The 12,822-nt window shown below is 39.1% G+C and overlaps 1 protein-coding gene across 1 annotated transcript; it reads right to left on the bottom strand.

Moving 5' to 3' along the window:
- Nucleotides 1-1,047: 1,047 nt before the first annotated feature.
- Nucleotides 1,048-12,822, bottom strand: limd2 (LIM domain containing 2). Its single transcript, XM_028600720.1, has 4 exons — nucleotides 12,658-12,822; nucleotides 3,388-3,432; nucleotides 3,009-3,145; nucleotides 1,048-2,905 (listed from the first exon to the last, which is right to left on the bottom strand). Exons 1-4 carry the CDS (start codon nucleotides 12,658-12,660, stop codon nucleotides 2,746-2,748), a joined length of 345 nt encoding a protein of 114 aa, XP_028456521.1. The 5' UTR covers nucleotides 12,661-12,822; the 3' UTR covers nucleotides 1,048-2,745.

The following is a 12,822-nucleotide window of genomic DNA, read 5'->3' as shown; positions in this document are numbered from 1 at the left end:
CTTGAGTCAAGGCATTCAGTCAATCTCCTGGGAATTAAAGAATTTAGCCACCTTTAAATAAAAAAAAAAAAAAAAAAAACACACTAAAATCACTGAATTAAATCAACACCAGCATTTAATTTTTTTTTCTCCAAAAAGCATGTAAAAAAAAGAAAAAAAAGAAAGAAAATGCACAAGATGATTATATATTGGCGTAGAAAGGGGGGCGCTTACATTTTAAAATGTTACACTTCCGTACCACAACTAAGCAACAGAGAATAGAGAAGGACTGAAAACAGTCCGAGCGTTCTTTTGCTGTAAGGCCACCTCAATCCACACGTCAAGTCTGTAATACAGAATACATTTTCAAAGATGTATACATTTAAAATGTCTCGATGACAACAGCATTGAAAAGTAAGTTCACATCAAGATAAGCACAAAAATGAAATGACTCACAGGTTTAACATTTACAACGTTACACTGCAATCATTCACCTGAGCCTCTTGGCACCAGTGTTAAGTGTACCTTGTCTGCTCTGTTACACTACAAAAAGTTGCAGTTCGCAGATTCTGCAGTACCTTGGCAAACTGCTAACAGAGAATGACAAAGACAGCATTTCTAGATACAATACTCTGTAAAATGAAAAAAACTAAAATAGACATTGTCACACACAGAATTATTGTACATTTTATGTGGAGAAAAAGTGGTTGGATAGGAAAAATGGCTGCTGGTTGATTATAATCCTATACTAAAGTGTGGGGCTCTAGGTCTGTTTTTATAAAGGCATGATCAGGAGATTTCTTTGTAAAGATCTGTGCACTCAAAGGAATGGTTTCAAAAAGCAATAAGGTTAGCTATTTATTTCTAAGGCTTCTCTTAAAAAAAAAAAAGTAGCAGATATCAGTTCTAAAAAAAAAAGTAGCAGATATCCATCTGTTTCCATTTAGCTTTCTATTCTGCACAGCATGCTCAAATTCACAGTAAACCTTCAGTCACAGAAGTACTTTGTCATTCAAGTGTCATTCAAGTCTCAGTGGTATTCAGAAATTTTCTAAAATGAGATATTTGAATGGCTTTAGACTCATTCTTTGTATAGAATAAAATATTGATGTGGAAATCTTGTCTAAATTGGTTAGGAGGCAACATATTCAAAAACTTTGAATAAAAGGCTACAGTATGTTGAGTTCAGGGGCAAGTTATTTTTTCTCTCTCTCACACTAGACACTACTGTCACACTTTCCCCAGTAGGGGGTGCTCTGCAATGGGTTTTGCATGCGGCAGGCAGGAGCACATCAGAGGACCTCCCCCCACCCACCCCTAGCAAGTAAATTCAATACTAAGATATAGGTCCAGGTGCTAAGATGCATTTAGCTAATAAGACAGGAGATGAGAACAGGAAGGCATTCATTTAAAAAAAAGAAAAAAAAGAAACCTGTTCACGCTTACTGGTGGTAACATAATGATGGATGTTGAAGACACTGATTGGGTCCGTCTACATCCCCCATAAAAACGGTCCAGCTATATGAACACACTCAAATACAGCAAGGGAAGAAATCACTACAAGACGCCAACAACTGACAAAAGGGTGAAATGACAAAGGAACACTATTGTGTGGTTTCATGCAAGGCTTAAGCTCCATCCATCAACATCCTCATTTGCGACAGAAGTGTAATTGTAGTAATTAATTTCACGAAATGTTTACAGCTCCTCTTAAGATGTTTCATCCAACGGAGTGAGGGATGTTTACGAGCGAGGCCTCAGTTTCCCAGTGATTATCTTGTCTGGTCATCATGTGTATGTGCAAGACGAGAGTACAGTGAGGTGGGGAATGTTCACTAATCACAAACTACAGCTCTACATACACATAGTACACCAAACACAATCTGAGAATTCCATTAACATTTCAACCATTAATAAAAGCTCAGAGAGGATCAATCTTATGCCATGACATCAATAAAATCCAAACTCAAGTGTTGCTAAAAAACTTTAAAAAGTGAGTTGCTATGCATCAATGAAACAAATCAGATTATTCACAACACAAAAGCTGGATAGTCATAAGATAAGGCTATTAAGACCCAGTCATCCCAACATGCAAGGACGAGACTTACAGTGGTCGATAAAATTAGAACAAACCTTGGGATGAAGCGAACAAAAATTAAACTGAACACAAAACTTAAAACACGAGGTGAGCTGTTGCTGATGTGCACGGTTATTTTACAGTACTCTGTACCCTGTTTGTTCCTCAAATATATGAAACCTAACAAACTGACAACTGTCTGACAGCAAAGTCACAATACTGAGGACTATTATTTTGATTTGTGTTTTGTAAAATGAGTGAAACTATGCCATGTTTTTTTTAAAACCCTGGGTGAAAATTGACCTGAGTGTATGCTCTGTAACCCCTCATGTTTGCCTGAGCATACGGTTTACCTATAAAAAAAAAAAAAAAAAAAAGAAAAAGGGTGCAAATTATTAAAAAGAAAAGTGATTATTATACTCCCCATACCAGAGAAGGCTTTTGGTCACAATCAACTCCCTAATTCCAAACAGGAAACTGAAAATAAAATACAGATATCAATTGAATTGAACCTTAAATATTTCCCCACAATTAAATTTTAAGTGGTATGAATTATGACTGGCCAGTCATTTTCTAGCTGTTTGTGCATGTATCTGTTCTGATGGCATTTAAAAAGCAAGTGAGCGGTAGGGTGATTTAACTGTGCCCCAGCATATGAGACATGTGTTCATTGTGATGTATTGGAGGTGTTATGCCGTCTTTGTTATATTATCTGTCTCCTTGGAGGCCCAGAGCTCTTTGTGCTGTTTGCGTCCAAAGCCCTCGTCGTAGTTGCCTTTGCTTTTGAACAGCTGCTGATAGTGGGGTTTACAGTAAAATTCACCTTGAAGAGCTGCGAAGGTGCCAAGGCTGCAGGGAAAGGAGGAATGACAGAGTTATATATACGAACCAAAAGGAGTCATGAGAAGAAGAAAGTCAAGTAAACAAACACAAAAACAGTATATATAGTCACCTAAGTTTGGCGTTGCAGTGCTTGCAGCAGAAGCATGTTGAATGGAAGACCAGGTTGTTGGCAACCAATCTCTCCATTGGGTAGACAGTCTTCTCACATGATGAACACACTTCCTTTGGGGTCTTAAAGCTGAAGGACTGAGCACATACATATATACCGATTTGCTACCAGACACACAAACAGGCGGTGATCTTTTCCTTGATCCTCAGTGAGATGAAAGCTTGCATTTATAAAAGACACAAAATGCAGGAAAGACTTCCTTTGCTCTTTTCGGAGCTCAAAAGGCTGATGAAAGTGAAGTGGGGCAAGAGTAACGCATACAGAAGAACAGAACCATGAATGAGGGATAAGAAAGAAAAGACAGGCGATGCATATTTACCTTAGATCGCTGGACAGGTTTCTCTTCCGTGGTGTTCCTGGTGTCCTGGATAAGCAAACAGATAATTAAACTTAACATTCAAACAATGTATTCAAATGTGTGTAAAGACTATTACTGGGATAACCTTTCAGGCACTGCTAGTGCTTTTCACTATTCACATATGCACTACACTCAGGAACATTTCGTTGGCAGTAATGCAACGCTTATGGATGCCAACCGCCATAAAACTCAACAGAAGAAGATGGGGCGAGGCCGGATGTACGTGTCTCTTATTATTTTCAGGATCATGGCAGGCAAGGAGACGTTTTTGTCTGGTGGCAGTATTCTTGTAAAAAAAAAAAAAAAAAAAAAAAAAAAAAAAAAAAAAAAGTAAAAGAATTTATATTGCTTGTTAGTTATCAAATCACCGGCGAAAGCATTGTCGTTAATGCTAAACCGTAAACAAGTCAAAGATTTAAATGTGTTGGGATTGGTTTCCTTACTACACGCGAAAGAGTCTTTTGTCAGATGGACGTAACCCTTTACGTTCTTGTCCCTGCATTGTTACTGCTTTCATTAACAACACAGCCGTACCAGCATTTTCCCTGACATGTTACTAGTAGGGCTGTGACTACGTAAATGCGGCGATTCAAATAATCTCAAACTTAGGCAAAGTGACAAACAGCTACGAAAGCCACGACATGAAATCCGCTTTCACGCGGGTCCCGTGAAATATGACAGCTAAAGTTTATTGGAAAATAGCATTGTGGACACTGAATTTGATGAATTTACTGTTTATCAGACCCAAGATAAGACAAGAAGCTAGCGTTAGCGAATGCTGCAGTGACGGCCCCTCTGCCTCTGACACGCTGTATTAACGTTTCTGTTTTAAAACGGTGTTCCAGGTTAGTGGGGGTGCATACCGCTCAAAACCAACATGAAAAACATAGCTAGTAATGTTCACTCAGCGTTTTGTTTTGTTGTTAAACTGTGTGTAAAATGAGTGATGTTAAATCACCGGTTTTAATGGTAATGGCACCCTACGGTACCGTCTATTTGCTGGATGGTTTCAAGGTAACGGTCGGTAGCTAACACTAGCAGATAAGCCCGTTGACAGAGACGTTATTGTTCATATTTTGGCACAAGGATTCTGACCGTAGTAGTGGTCATGGTGACTTAAAAGTGTCATGTGAGATGCTAAAAAGAAACTACACGCCTTTTCAGGGGTGTTGACATTTAAAAAAAATATAAATTCTAGAGGAAACTCAGCATGTGTGAAAAGGGCTTCAGATTACAAGCAACAAAAGAACGTCACAAGGATGGAAGAATGTATTTTTTCACTGACCTCTTATTACCTTTACCAGTGTATCAGTATTGCCAATCTGATCTCTTTTTCTCCCCCTTTTCTATTCGCTCCATCTGTCTCTTTGCACCCCTGGGAGAGGATCAGGTGCCTTCTGTCTGGTCATGTGAGCTGAGCTGTGGGACTCTCTGCATGGGGCTGCCCTCAACAAAGCACAACAGCTCAGAACCAGCCTTCTAGTTAAGAAACTTTACAGGGAAATATTACATGAAGCCTCTTACAAATGGTGGGAGAGTTCTCAGTGAAATAACATGACTGACACCTATTCTGCCAGTCTTTATCTTTGTAATCCATTAATGTAATGAAGCATTTCTTTCACTCAACCCCTACAATCATGCACAATTGTAGGTCCACTCTTAAATTCTCTGGCTGCCATTTAACATAGGTCACCACATTTCCCAGCACATTGTAGGTGTCCAATAATTACAGTTTGGTTCATGATGACAGGAAGAATTGAAAGACTTCCCCAGAGGTGCTCAGAAGGTTAAGAAGAAAGAAAGAAAAGCTTGCACCATCTCAAGCTGGAGGTTACATACAGTAGTAGTAATGACTGTATCTGCCCTCTCGAGTATAGCAGCCAGTCCCCAGCAGCAACAAGCACGGCCACATCTTAAAGCAAGGCTAACAGGTAGTTCAAGCAGATAATAAACAGAGAGATATTCACACAGTAACTGCCATGGAGCAGCCAGTGTGCAGGGAAGAAGGGCAGCCTCTGTTTAGGCAGGGGAAAAGTCCACTGCAGACTTTGCTAAAACCCTGTTACGTAAGGCCGTTTGGCTGGAGCTGGAGGAAGTGGTGGAGGTGGGGTGGGGGGTTCAAGGACTGCTACCAGAGTTGCAAAGAGAAGGAGATCTTTGGCAACTGCTGAGCTTCATTTTTGTAGGAATATTACTTTGACTTTGCAAAATGTCTTGCTTTCGCTTTAATGAAAAAGACAGAATGAAGTATATGTATCTTCCTCATAAAAACGTTGACCTGCTTAACGTGAGCTGAGATCAAAAGCCATTTAAATGACCAATTAATGAAGTGTGTTTCACTTAGAAAGACTCCAGGAAAAGAAGGGATAGACAATCACAATATATGTGAGACATTAGCAATCAAGGTACTTCTTCATAATGACCACAAACATTTAACTTGTTGATTGCCACACTTATTTAACTTGCCATGAAAATAGACCAATTGCGTTCAAAATATGGGTATAAAATCATTGGAGCATAGGGTTCGGTCATCTTCTCTTCAAAAGATGTTACTGCCATGATCAGCACAAAATGTTCAGAGTGTATTAAGCACACAATTCATGCTGACAAAGGCCCTGCTCACTGATGTGCAGCATCTCTCCCAACCTAATACAACCCGAGATTAGTTGACAAGTACTGTGGTTGACCCTTAACCTTAATGCACCACTTAACAACTCAGTAGGAAAAGCAGCAAGGGTGGTGTCTGCACTTCTGAGAACCGGATGACATGCTTTTCAAACGATTAGCTCATTAAGTGAGGCCATACAGCTTCCTGAAGATGCAATCACATCCCAACCGTCTCCTCTTCATCCCTGAACCCTCTCGAACTCCGTTAATATGTTGGTGCTAAGCTAGCAAACAGCTCACACTTTGCTGGTTATCAGGCAGATTGCATGCTAGACCACTTCCTGTTGCTGCAGCACGACTGCTGAGCCAACATGACTTTGATCTTCTCAACATTATTGAAATTTTAATGTATAAGGTTCTCACAGGACATTTTTGCAGCAGGTTGTAAGAGCAGGGAAATTAGGTCAACAAGGGCATAATTTGTATATGAAATCATGAAAATGATGCTGCCAAAAAAGGAAAACTGATCTAATGAGGGCAATGTTTTTTTGTTTTTCTTTCCCAGTAAAAAAGAAGGAAAAAAACAGAGATTAGTTACCATGTTTGGAGGTAGGCATGCATTCCAAGCACACAGACACAGGCATTCCGGAAGAATTCAGATTAGCTTGTGCCATTTCGTCTTCTTTTACCTTATATGTGCATGATTGTCAATTACCACCAAACAGCTCAAATGTGGCAGGAAGCTGTTATGACACATATGGCTTCCTCTGTCTCTCTTTCAGAGTCCCACAAGGACAGCAGCAGCTAAAGTCCTAACTGACTTTCATCCCCAAAACAATTAATGCCAACGACCACTTGTTCTGTATGAATGCTTTAGCTGAAGAGTGAAAAATAAAACTCCAAAAGATGTAGGATCTCTGTTCAGAAGTATACAAATTAGCTCAAGAGTCCTCCTGGCTAACAAAAGATACAAAAGGATAATCAAATACTTGGAGGGGTAGGAAATGAAAGGCCTTCATGAGCACAGAACAAGGTGTTCAATGTAAACATCAATACAGGTTTGTTGTGTAGTTAATTAGCTATGTACAACACTGGTTTAAGTGTGAAGCAATTTTAAAATTACCACTCTGAGAAGTTAGAGCCAGCTGAGGAGTTGTGTCTTTAATAAAGACCATTTTCACACAAGTGAACTCTTTTTTTTTTTTTTTTTTTTTAACAGATTCTGGTACAACTCAATCCCTCACTTAAATTTTAATCACGCCTGCACATGTCTGCAAATGTGAGTGTGTGTGTGCGCGTGTGTGTTTCCATGTTGATGTTGCAGCCACACAAGCTTTTGGTACGATAGTGCCAGGTTTCCTTTTTCCATTTCAATTTGTTTAGAAGAATAGATCATTTTGGGAAATTTATTTGCTTGCTTGCTGAGGGTTGGAGAAAAAGATCAATACCACTCTTGTGTCTGTACGGTAATTATGAAGCTACAACCAGCAGCCAGTTGGCTTAGCTTAGCATTAAGATTGGAAACAGGAAAAATAGCTATTTGTCTGGCACATACCCACCATGAAACCATAACTTTTTTTACTCTTCAATTTTTGTATAGATTAAACAAACAAGATATAGCCTAGCTTGTTATTTGGTGAGATTTAGAGGTGCTGGTGGGTGAATTTTACTGCTTGTTAGCCGTTTCTCCCTGTTCCAGTTTTTATGCGAAGCTAAGCTAACCTGCTGCTGGCAATAGTTACATATTTACCCTACAGACAAGAGAGGGGTTTCAATCTTCTCATCTCTAATCAAAAAGCAAATAAAGTGTATATTTCCCAACTAGTCCTTTAATCCTGCATCTCTATCTGTACACTGAAAGACGAGTTTGGATTTAACCTTTTGTGTTGAGGATCCATTAACCATTACGATCACAAATGTGACAGTTACATTTCCTTTAATCCTCAAAATATGTGCCTTAAGTTCTTCGCTGTTGTGGAAGACAATACAGGCACTACAAACTATGAACCCGACCCCTCTTGTCTAAATCTCATTGTTTACAGTGGCTATCTGCTGACACAAACCAGGGCCATTTAGAACAGTTACAACAACTCTAAAGAATACTTTATTTACTTGATCATCACTGTGGTGCACGATTCACTGCAACAGGCCCGTAGAAGGGAAGGCAGGTGCTATGTTAACAAACGTCTTATGTCATTCATCTAAAAACAAGGCTCCCACACTCTCATCTTTTATTTTTAGAAAAGTGATAATTCAATGTTTAATCGTTAGGACACCAGAGTAAAAGTCCGAAGAAACTCATCCTTCAAAACACAAAAAAAAAAAAAAACAATGTTAACGAGCCCCATCTATCAACTGTCAAGCAGTTTGACTTTAAACTAATAACAAACGTAAAACCATGAGTCTTATGTTCAATATTTTTTTGCAGATAACATCTTACAGTATATATTGCACTTTTCAGACAGACTTAGCCATGGTACTGGTCCAAAAACTAAAACAGTTTGCTGCAGGGACGATATATAGGCTCCCCTTGACAGCAATCTTCCATCAATAACTCTCAACATGAAGCAAGTTTTGTGGACAAGATGTCTGGGAAAAAAAAAAAAAAAAAAATCGGCAGGTTGGTTAATAAAAAAAACTAGTATTTAGTACTAATTATTAGCTGAGGTTTTGACACTTGACTGGCTGGGGAACTGATCAAAGTAAGAATGAAAGTGTCTGATCCTCGAGAGTGCAGATGGAGGTTCACAGTCTGCAGAGTAGTCACATCTGGGAGTTTGGTCAGCCACTACTTCTCTTCCCTTTTCTTGGCTTCCTGTATGCAACCAGAAAGTGACTGGACATTTTCTGTGTTTGAAGGCACAGGCCATCAAATGTCTGCATGTCTCTTTAGTCAGCTGATGTGTGCACGCTTGTTTTTTCACTTCCTGTCTGGGGAAACTGTTATGGTCCAGATAAAACCTTTTAAAAATGACTTATCTAAATATGTGGCTATGTTGCTGTTGTATGACAAGAGATTAAAAACTGCTCAACTGATAATAACCGATTATATCCATTAACAATTCATTTACCAATTTGTTTTTCAACTAAACAACTAATTCTATATTAAATGTTAGAAAAAAGAAAGAAAAAGAAAGAAACGGCAATCACAAAAGGCGATGCCTTCAAATGTCCGTTCAACAGTACAAAGCCCAAAAGATATTCAGACTATAAAACAGAGAAAAGAAGCAATTGGAGAAGCTGGCACTAGGAATTGTTTGACATTTTTGCTTAAAAAAGTACTTAAGGATTACTTAAGGATTAATTGATTATCAAAATACTTGCAGATTATCTTTTTGTTGACCCACTAATTAATAATCAACTAATCATTGCAGGTCTAGATTACTTTAAGACCATTAAAAAAGGCTGCATTTCAGAAGTGTTATTGTTATTTGCTGTTTTGTTGATTCAAAAAGGAGAACTACAGTCTTTCAAAAGTAAAAAACTAAATGCTCACATTTTACCATAATTCTGAAGAAGCTGCTGCCCTTTCAGATCAAGAAAGTGATCCTGATTTTTCCCTTTTAATTAGTAGTCAGCAACCTTTGCTCACAGAACCTTAGGTTCTGCACTGCAACTTCTGTCTAACTACGCTGAAAAGGCCCTCAGTGTTTCCTTGTGTCACTCCATCGGAGAAGCTGCCTGAGGTCACAATTAAAACTACTTAAGTCCTCGGATCATTTATGTCAGAGATCTGTCGATTACCAAGCTAAACATCTCATGAAAATCAGACACTAATAATAAAGCCAGAAAGCCAAATACGATGGGTGTTCTTCAAGAAAAATTGCATTACATCCCTCATTTTTGTCCCTAAACTAAATGGTGTTCAAACCTGCGATGTTCATGAAAACGCATTGTTGACGCTGGTATGTTTAGGTTTTTGTTTTAAAAAAAACGAACAAAACCAGTGACGGCCTGTAAAAGAATGTGTTGAAGACTTTGTAGAGCCTGTGTTGACTCGACGTAGCGAGAGGCTGCTGTCTTCTGCAACTCACTTAAGGTAAAAAAAAAAAAAAAAAAAACAGCCTCAAGTGCTAGATGTTATCACAGACCGAAGAGGTAAATGTTTCTGCTATGTATGCCCGCCCCATGCCCCAGCACAAAATCTCACATGCAAAAATCTGCTTTGAGATCAGAACGTTTCCATCATACACTGAAGGCTCCTTAACTGCAGACGTTGTCGACTGGGACAACGAAGGCCACAGGAACAGTGGAATTAATGTTTTTTCCACCAAATAAGTCGTCTTAAGAAGTTATTTCTCAAGATTAAATGTGGATAATTTAAATTACAGCGAGTACATTGCCACAGAGCTTGGTTTGTTTGCTGTTGACGGAAAATACTGTAGGAAACTCTACACGTTGAGTCAGTCTAAACAGACTGCCCTAAGGTCCTTACAAACCAGATAGCCTGCATTAGATCAGTGCTGACAGCCACAGAGATGCAAAACTATGTGAGCGCATGGTTGTTGTTTAGACAATACGGAGAATATCCACATAAAAGATTTAAACAGCTGAGAGCTACGGATTTAAAAATATATATATAAATAATGCCAACAAATAAAATATCACTTTAAAGCATTGTGTAAAGCAAGTGTCACAGTGACACATCTACAATTTTCCAGGCCCAGAAATAGGCTTTATGCTTCTTTGTTCATACAACCACCCTGACTATATTTCTCATTTTCAAAGCAATGCCTATTTAACACAATAAATGATTGGAAATGGGAAAGAAAGGGATGGCCAAGCAGCTAGTTAAAACTATTAGTCTAGCCATTTTAGCTCATAGCTCTATCGCCTGAGCCTGCTGGCGACCCATTTTATACTGTTCTGCACATCTGAAAGCAGGAACCCCCCCAACATATGGCACTTTTGACATGCCCAACAAATCAGGTTAGTGTGCCTTTAATGGCAATTGTTTTACAGAAGAGCATATGGTGAAACAAAATAAATGATATAGTCCTCACTGCAGCTTGTACAACATGCTTTGTCTAAATCTGCATTATGTGGTTATATTTTGGACAAACAAGTCAAATTGCAACAACAGCCTCTCAAATCCACCAGAATACTGACGTAAATCAGCCAGCCGAGCAGGGTGTCAATCTGTGCTGTCAACTCTGACTGAAAATACAGTCAGGCAGCCCACTGACGATGGCAGGAAATGAAAATGAACATATACTACTTACTTAAGCCTTGTCGCCATATGCCAAGGCTATAATGACAGACTGTTTTAAATGTGGTGCCCTGGATGGATAAAAAGTGGTTTTTACCAGACCAGAGCCATTTGTAAACTACTCGACAAGACAAACCCAGACAAGAGATTTGGATAAAAGAGTGAAACACATGTTTTCTTCGACTGGTGTAGAGTTTTACATCTAATGCTTTAATCCAGTCACTCATCCATTTGGTATTACTCATATGACAACCTCAGGAACTGTAGGTGAGTTCATAAGCTGCAGTGGACATTTTGCATACTGGTATCCCACTTATTATCTGTTTTTTTTGGACTACATACACATTTATCTTACCCTGGGTTCAAACGTGGAAACATTTTGAGAAAACCTGGGTATGCTAGCTGGAGGATACTGTGGCATGTAAAGACCTCATTAAGGTTTCTGATCACTCTCGACAGAATGGAGTGGCCGAGAGAGATGATCAAAAACCTGGATACTGTTAAGATCACGTATATGGTGATATGGATAACCAGGTTGCCCCATGTTCTCTGTAAAATGGCATATTGCAAATAAGATTAAAAGTAGAACTAAAGAAACAACAACTAAAAACTAGGGTATTAATGCTAATGTCTCAATAAGATCAATATTGTAACCATGGTACATGGTAGCTAACTAATTTGTTTGTGGTCTATAACTTAAATCCCTATTACGGACTACTTGGCTGCCTGTGCATACCGGTACAGTACTTGTACTAAAGACCTTTATGTAACACTTGGCAGGTTGGAGGCTACATTAGGCCAGTTACAGCATATATAATTGCAACAACAAAAAAACACATTCATCTGCTTGGCGTGTAACTGCTACTCGAACAAAACACAAACATAACATCACGGCACATAATATAAAACCACAAATCGATTTACAAATCGGCTGATAGCAAGGGACAATTAAATTAATTATCTGTTAGAAATGTGACTAACGCTACTCAAATTAGCTTGGGTAAATTAGTGTTGGATGTATAATTCAGTGGGTTTAAAAATCACATTTGATATTAATTAGCTAGCCAGCAAGCTAGCTAACTAACGTGAATAACGTTACACGTTCAAGCGGCGCACTGCTAGCATTTTGAGGAACACGACGGCGGCCGTTTAAATTCTACTTAAATTCAACACAAAAGCCTTCTTTAATGTTACTTTTAACGTTACCTAAATACGGCATTTACATCCAACATTCATACCGCGGCTTATACAACAAACCGGCTCCCGGTAAGCTGACCCCGTTAACGAGTGGACGAATATCATCACCTCACCTCATCTCACAAAAAAAAGAAGCAGAGAGGAGAGCAGCGGAGGGAGGGAGAGAGGGAGGGGAGGCTGCAGACACTAACGGACGAAATAAAAAAAAATTCACTCACCATCTGCGCTTCTTGTCTGCGACACTGGCTGATAACGTCTGTTCACTCAGTGGCTTGAGGTCAAAATGTGCTCTCTCATTCAGTTTTCTGCGAGGCTTTTGTTGTAGACGCTGGCCCCGCTGCCGGTGATTTTTTGCTCTCCGCTTCGCTTCACGTCTTTTTCAA

Source organism: Perca flavescens, chromosome 15 (genome assembly GCF_004354835.1).
Source record: "Perca flavescens isolate YP-PL-M2 chromosome 15, PFLA_1.0, whole genome shotgun sequence".
In the NCBI taxonomy this organism is placed as follows: Eukaryota; Metazoa; Chordata; class Actinopteri; order Perciformes; family Percidae; genus Perca; species Perca flavescens.
This window is presented reverse-complemented; position numbering and strand designations above follow the sequence as displayed.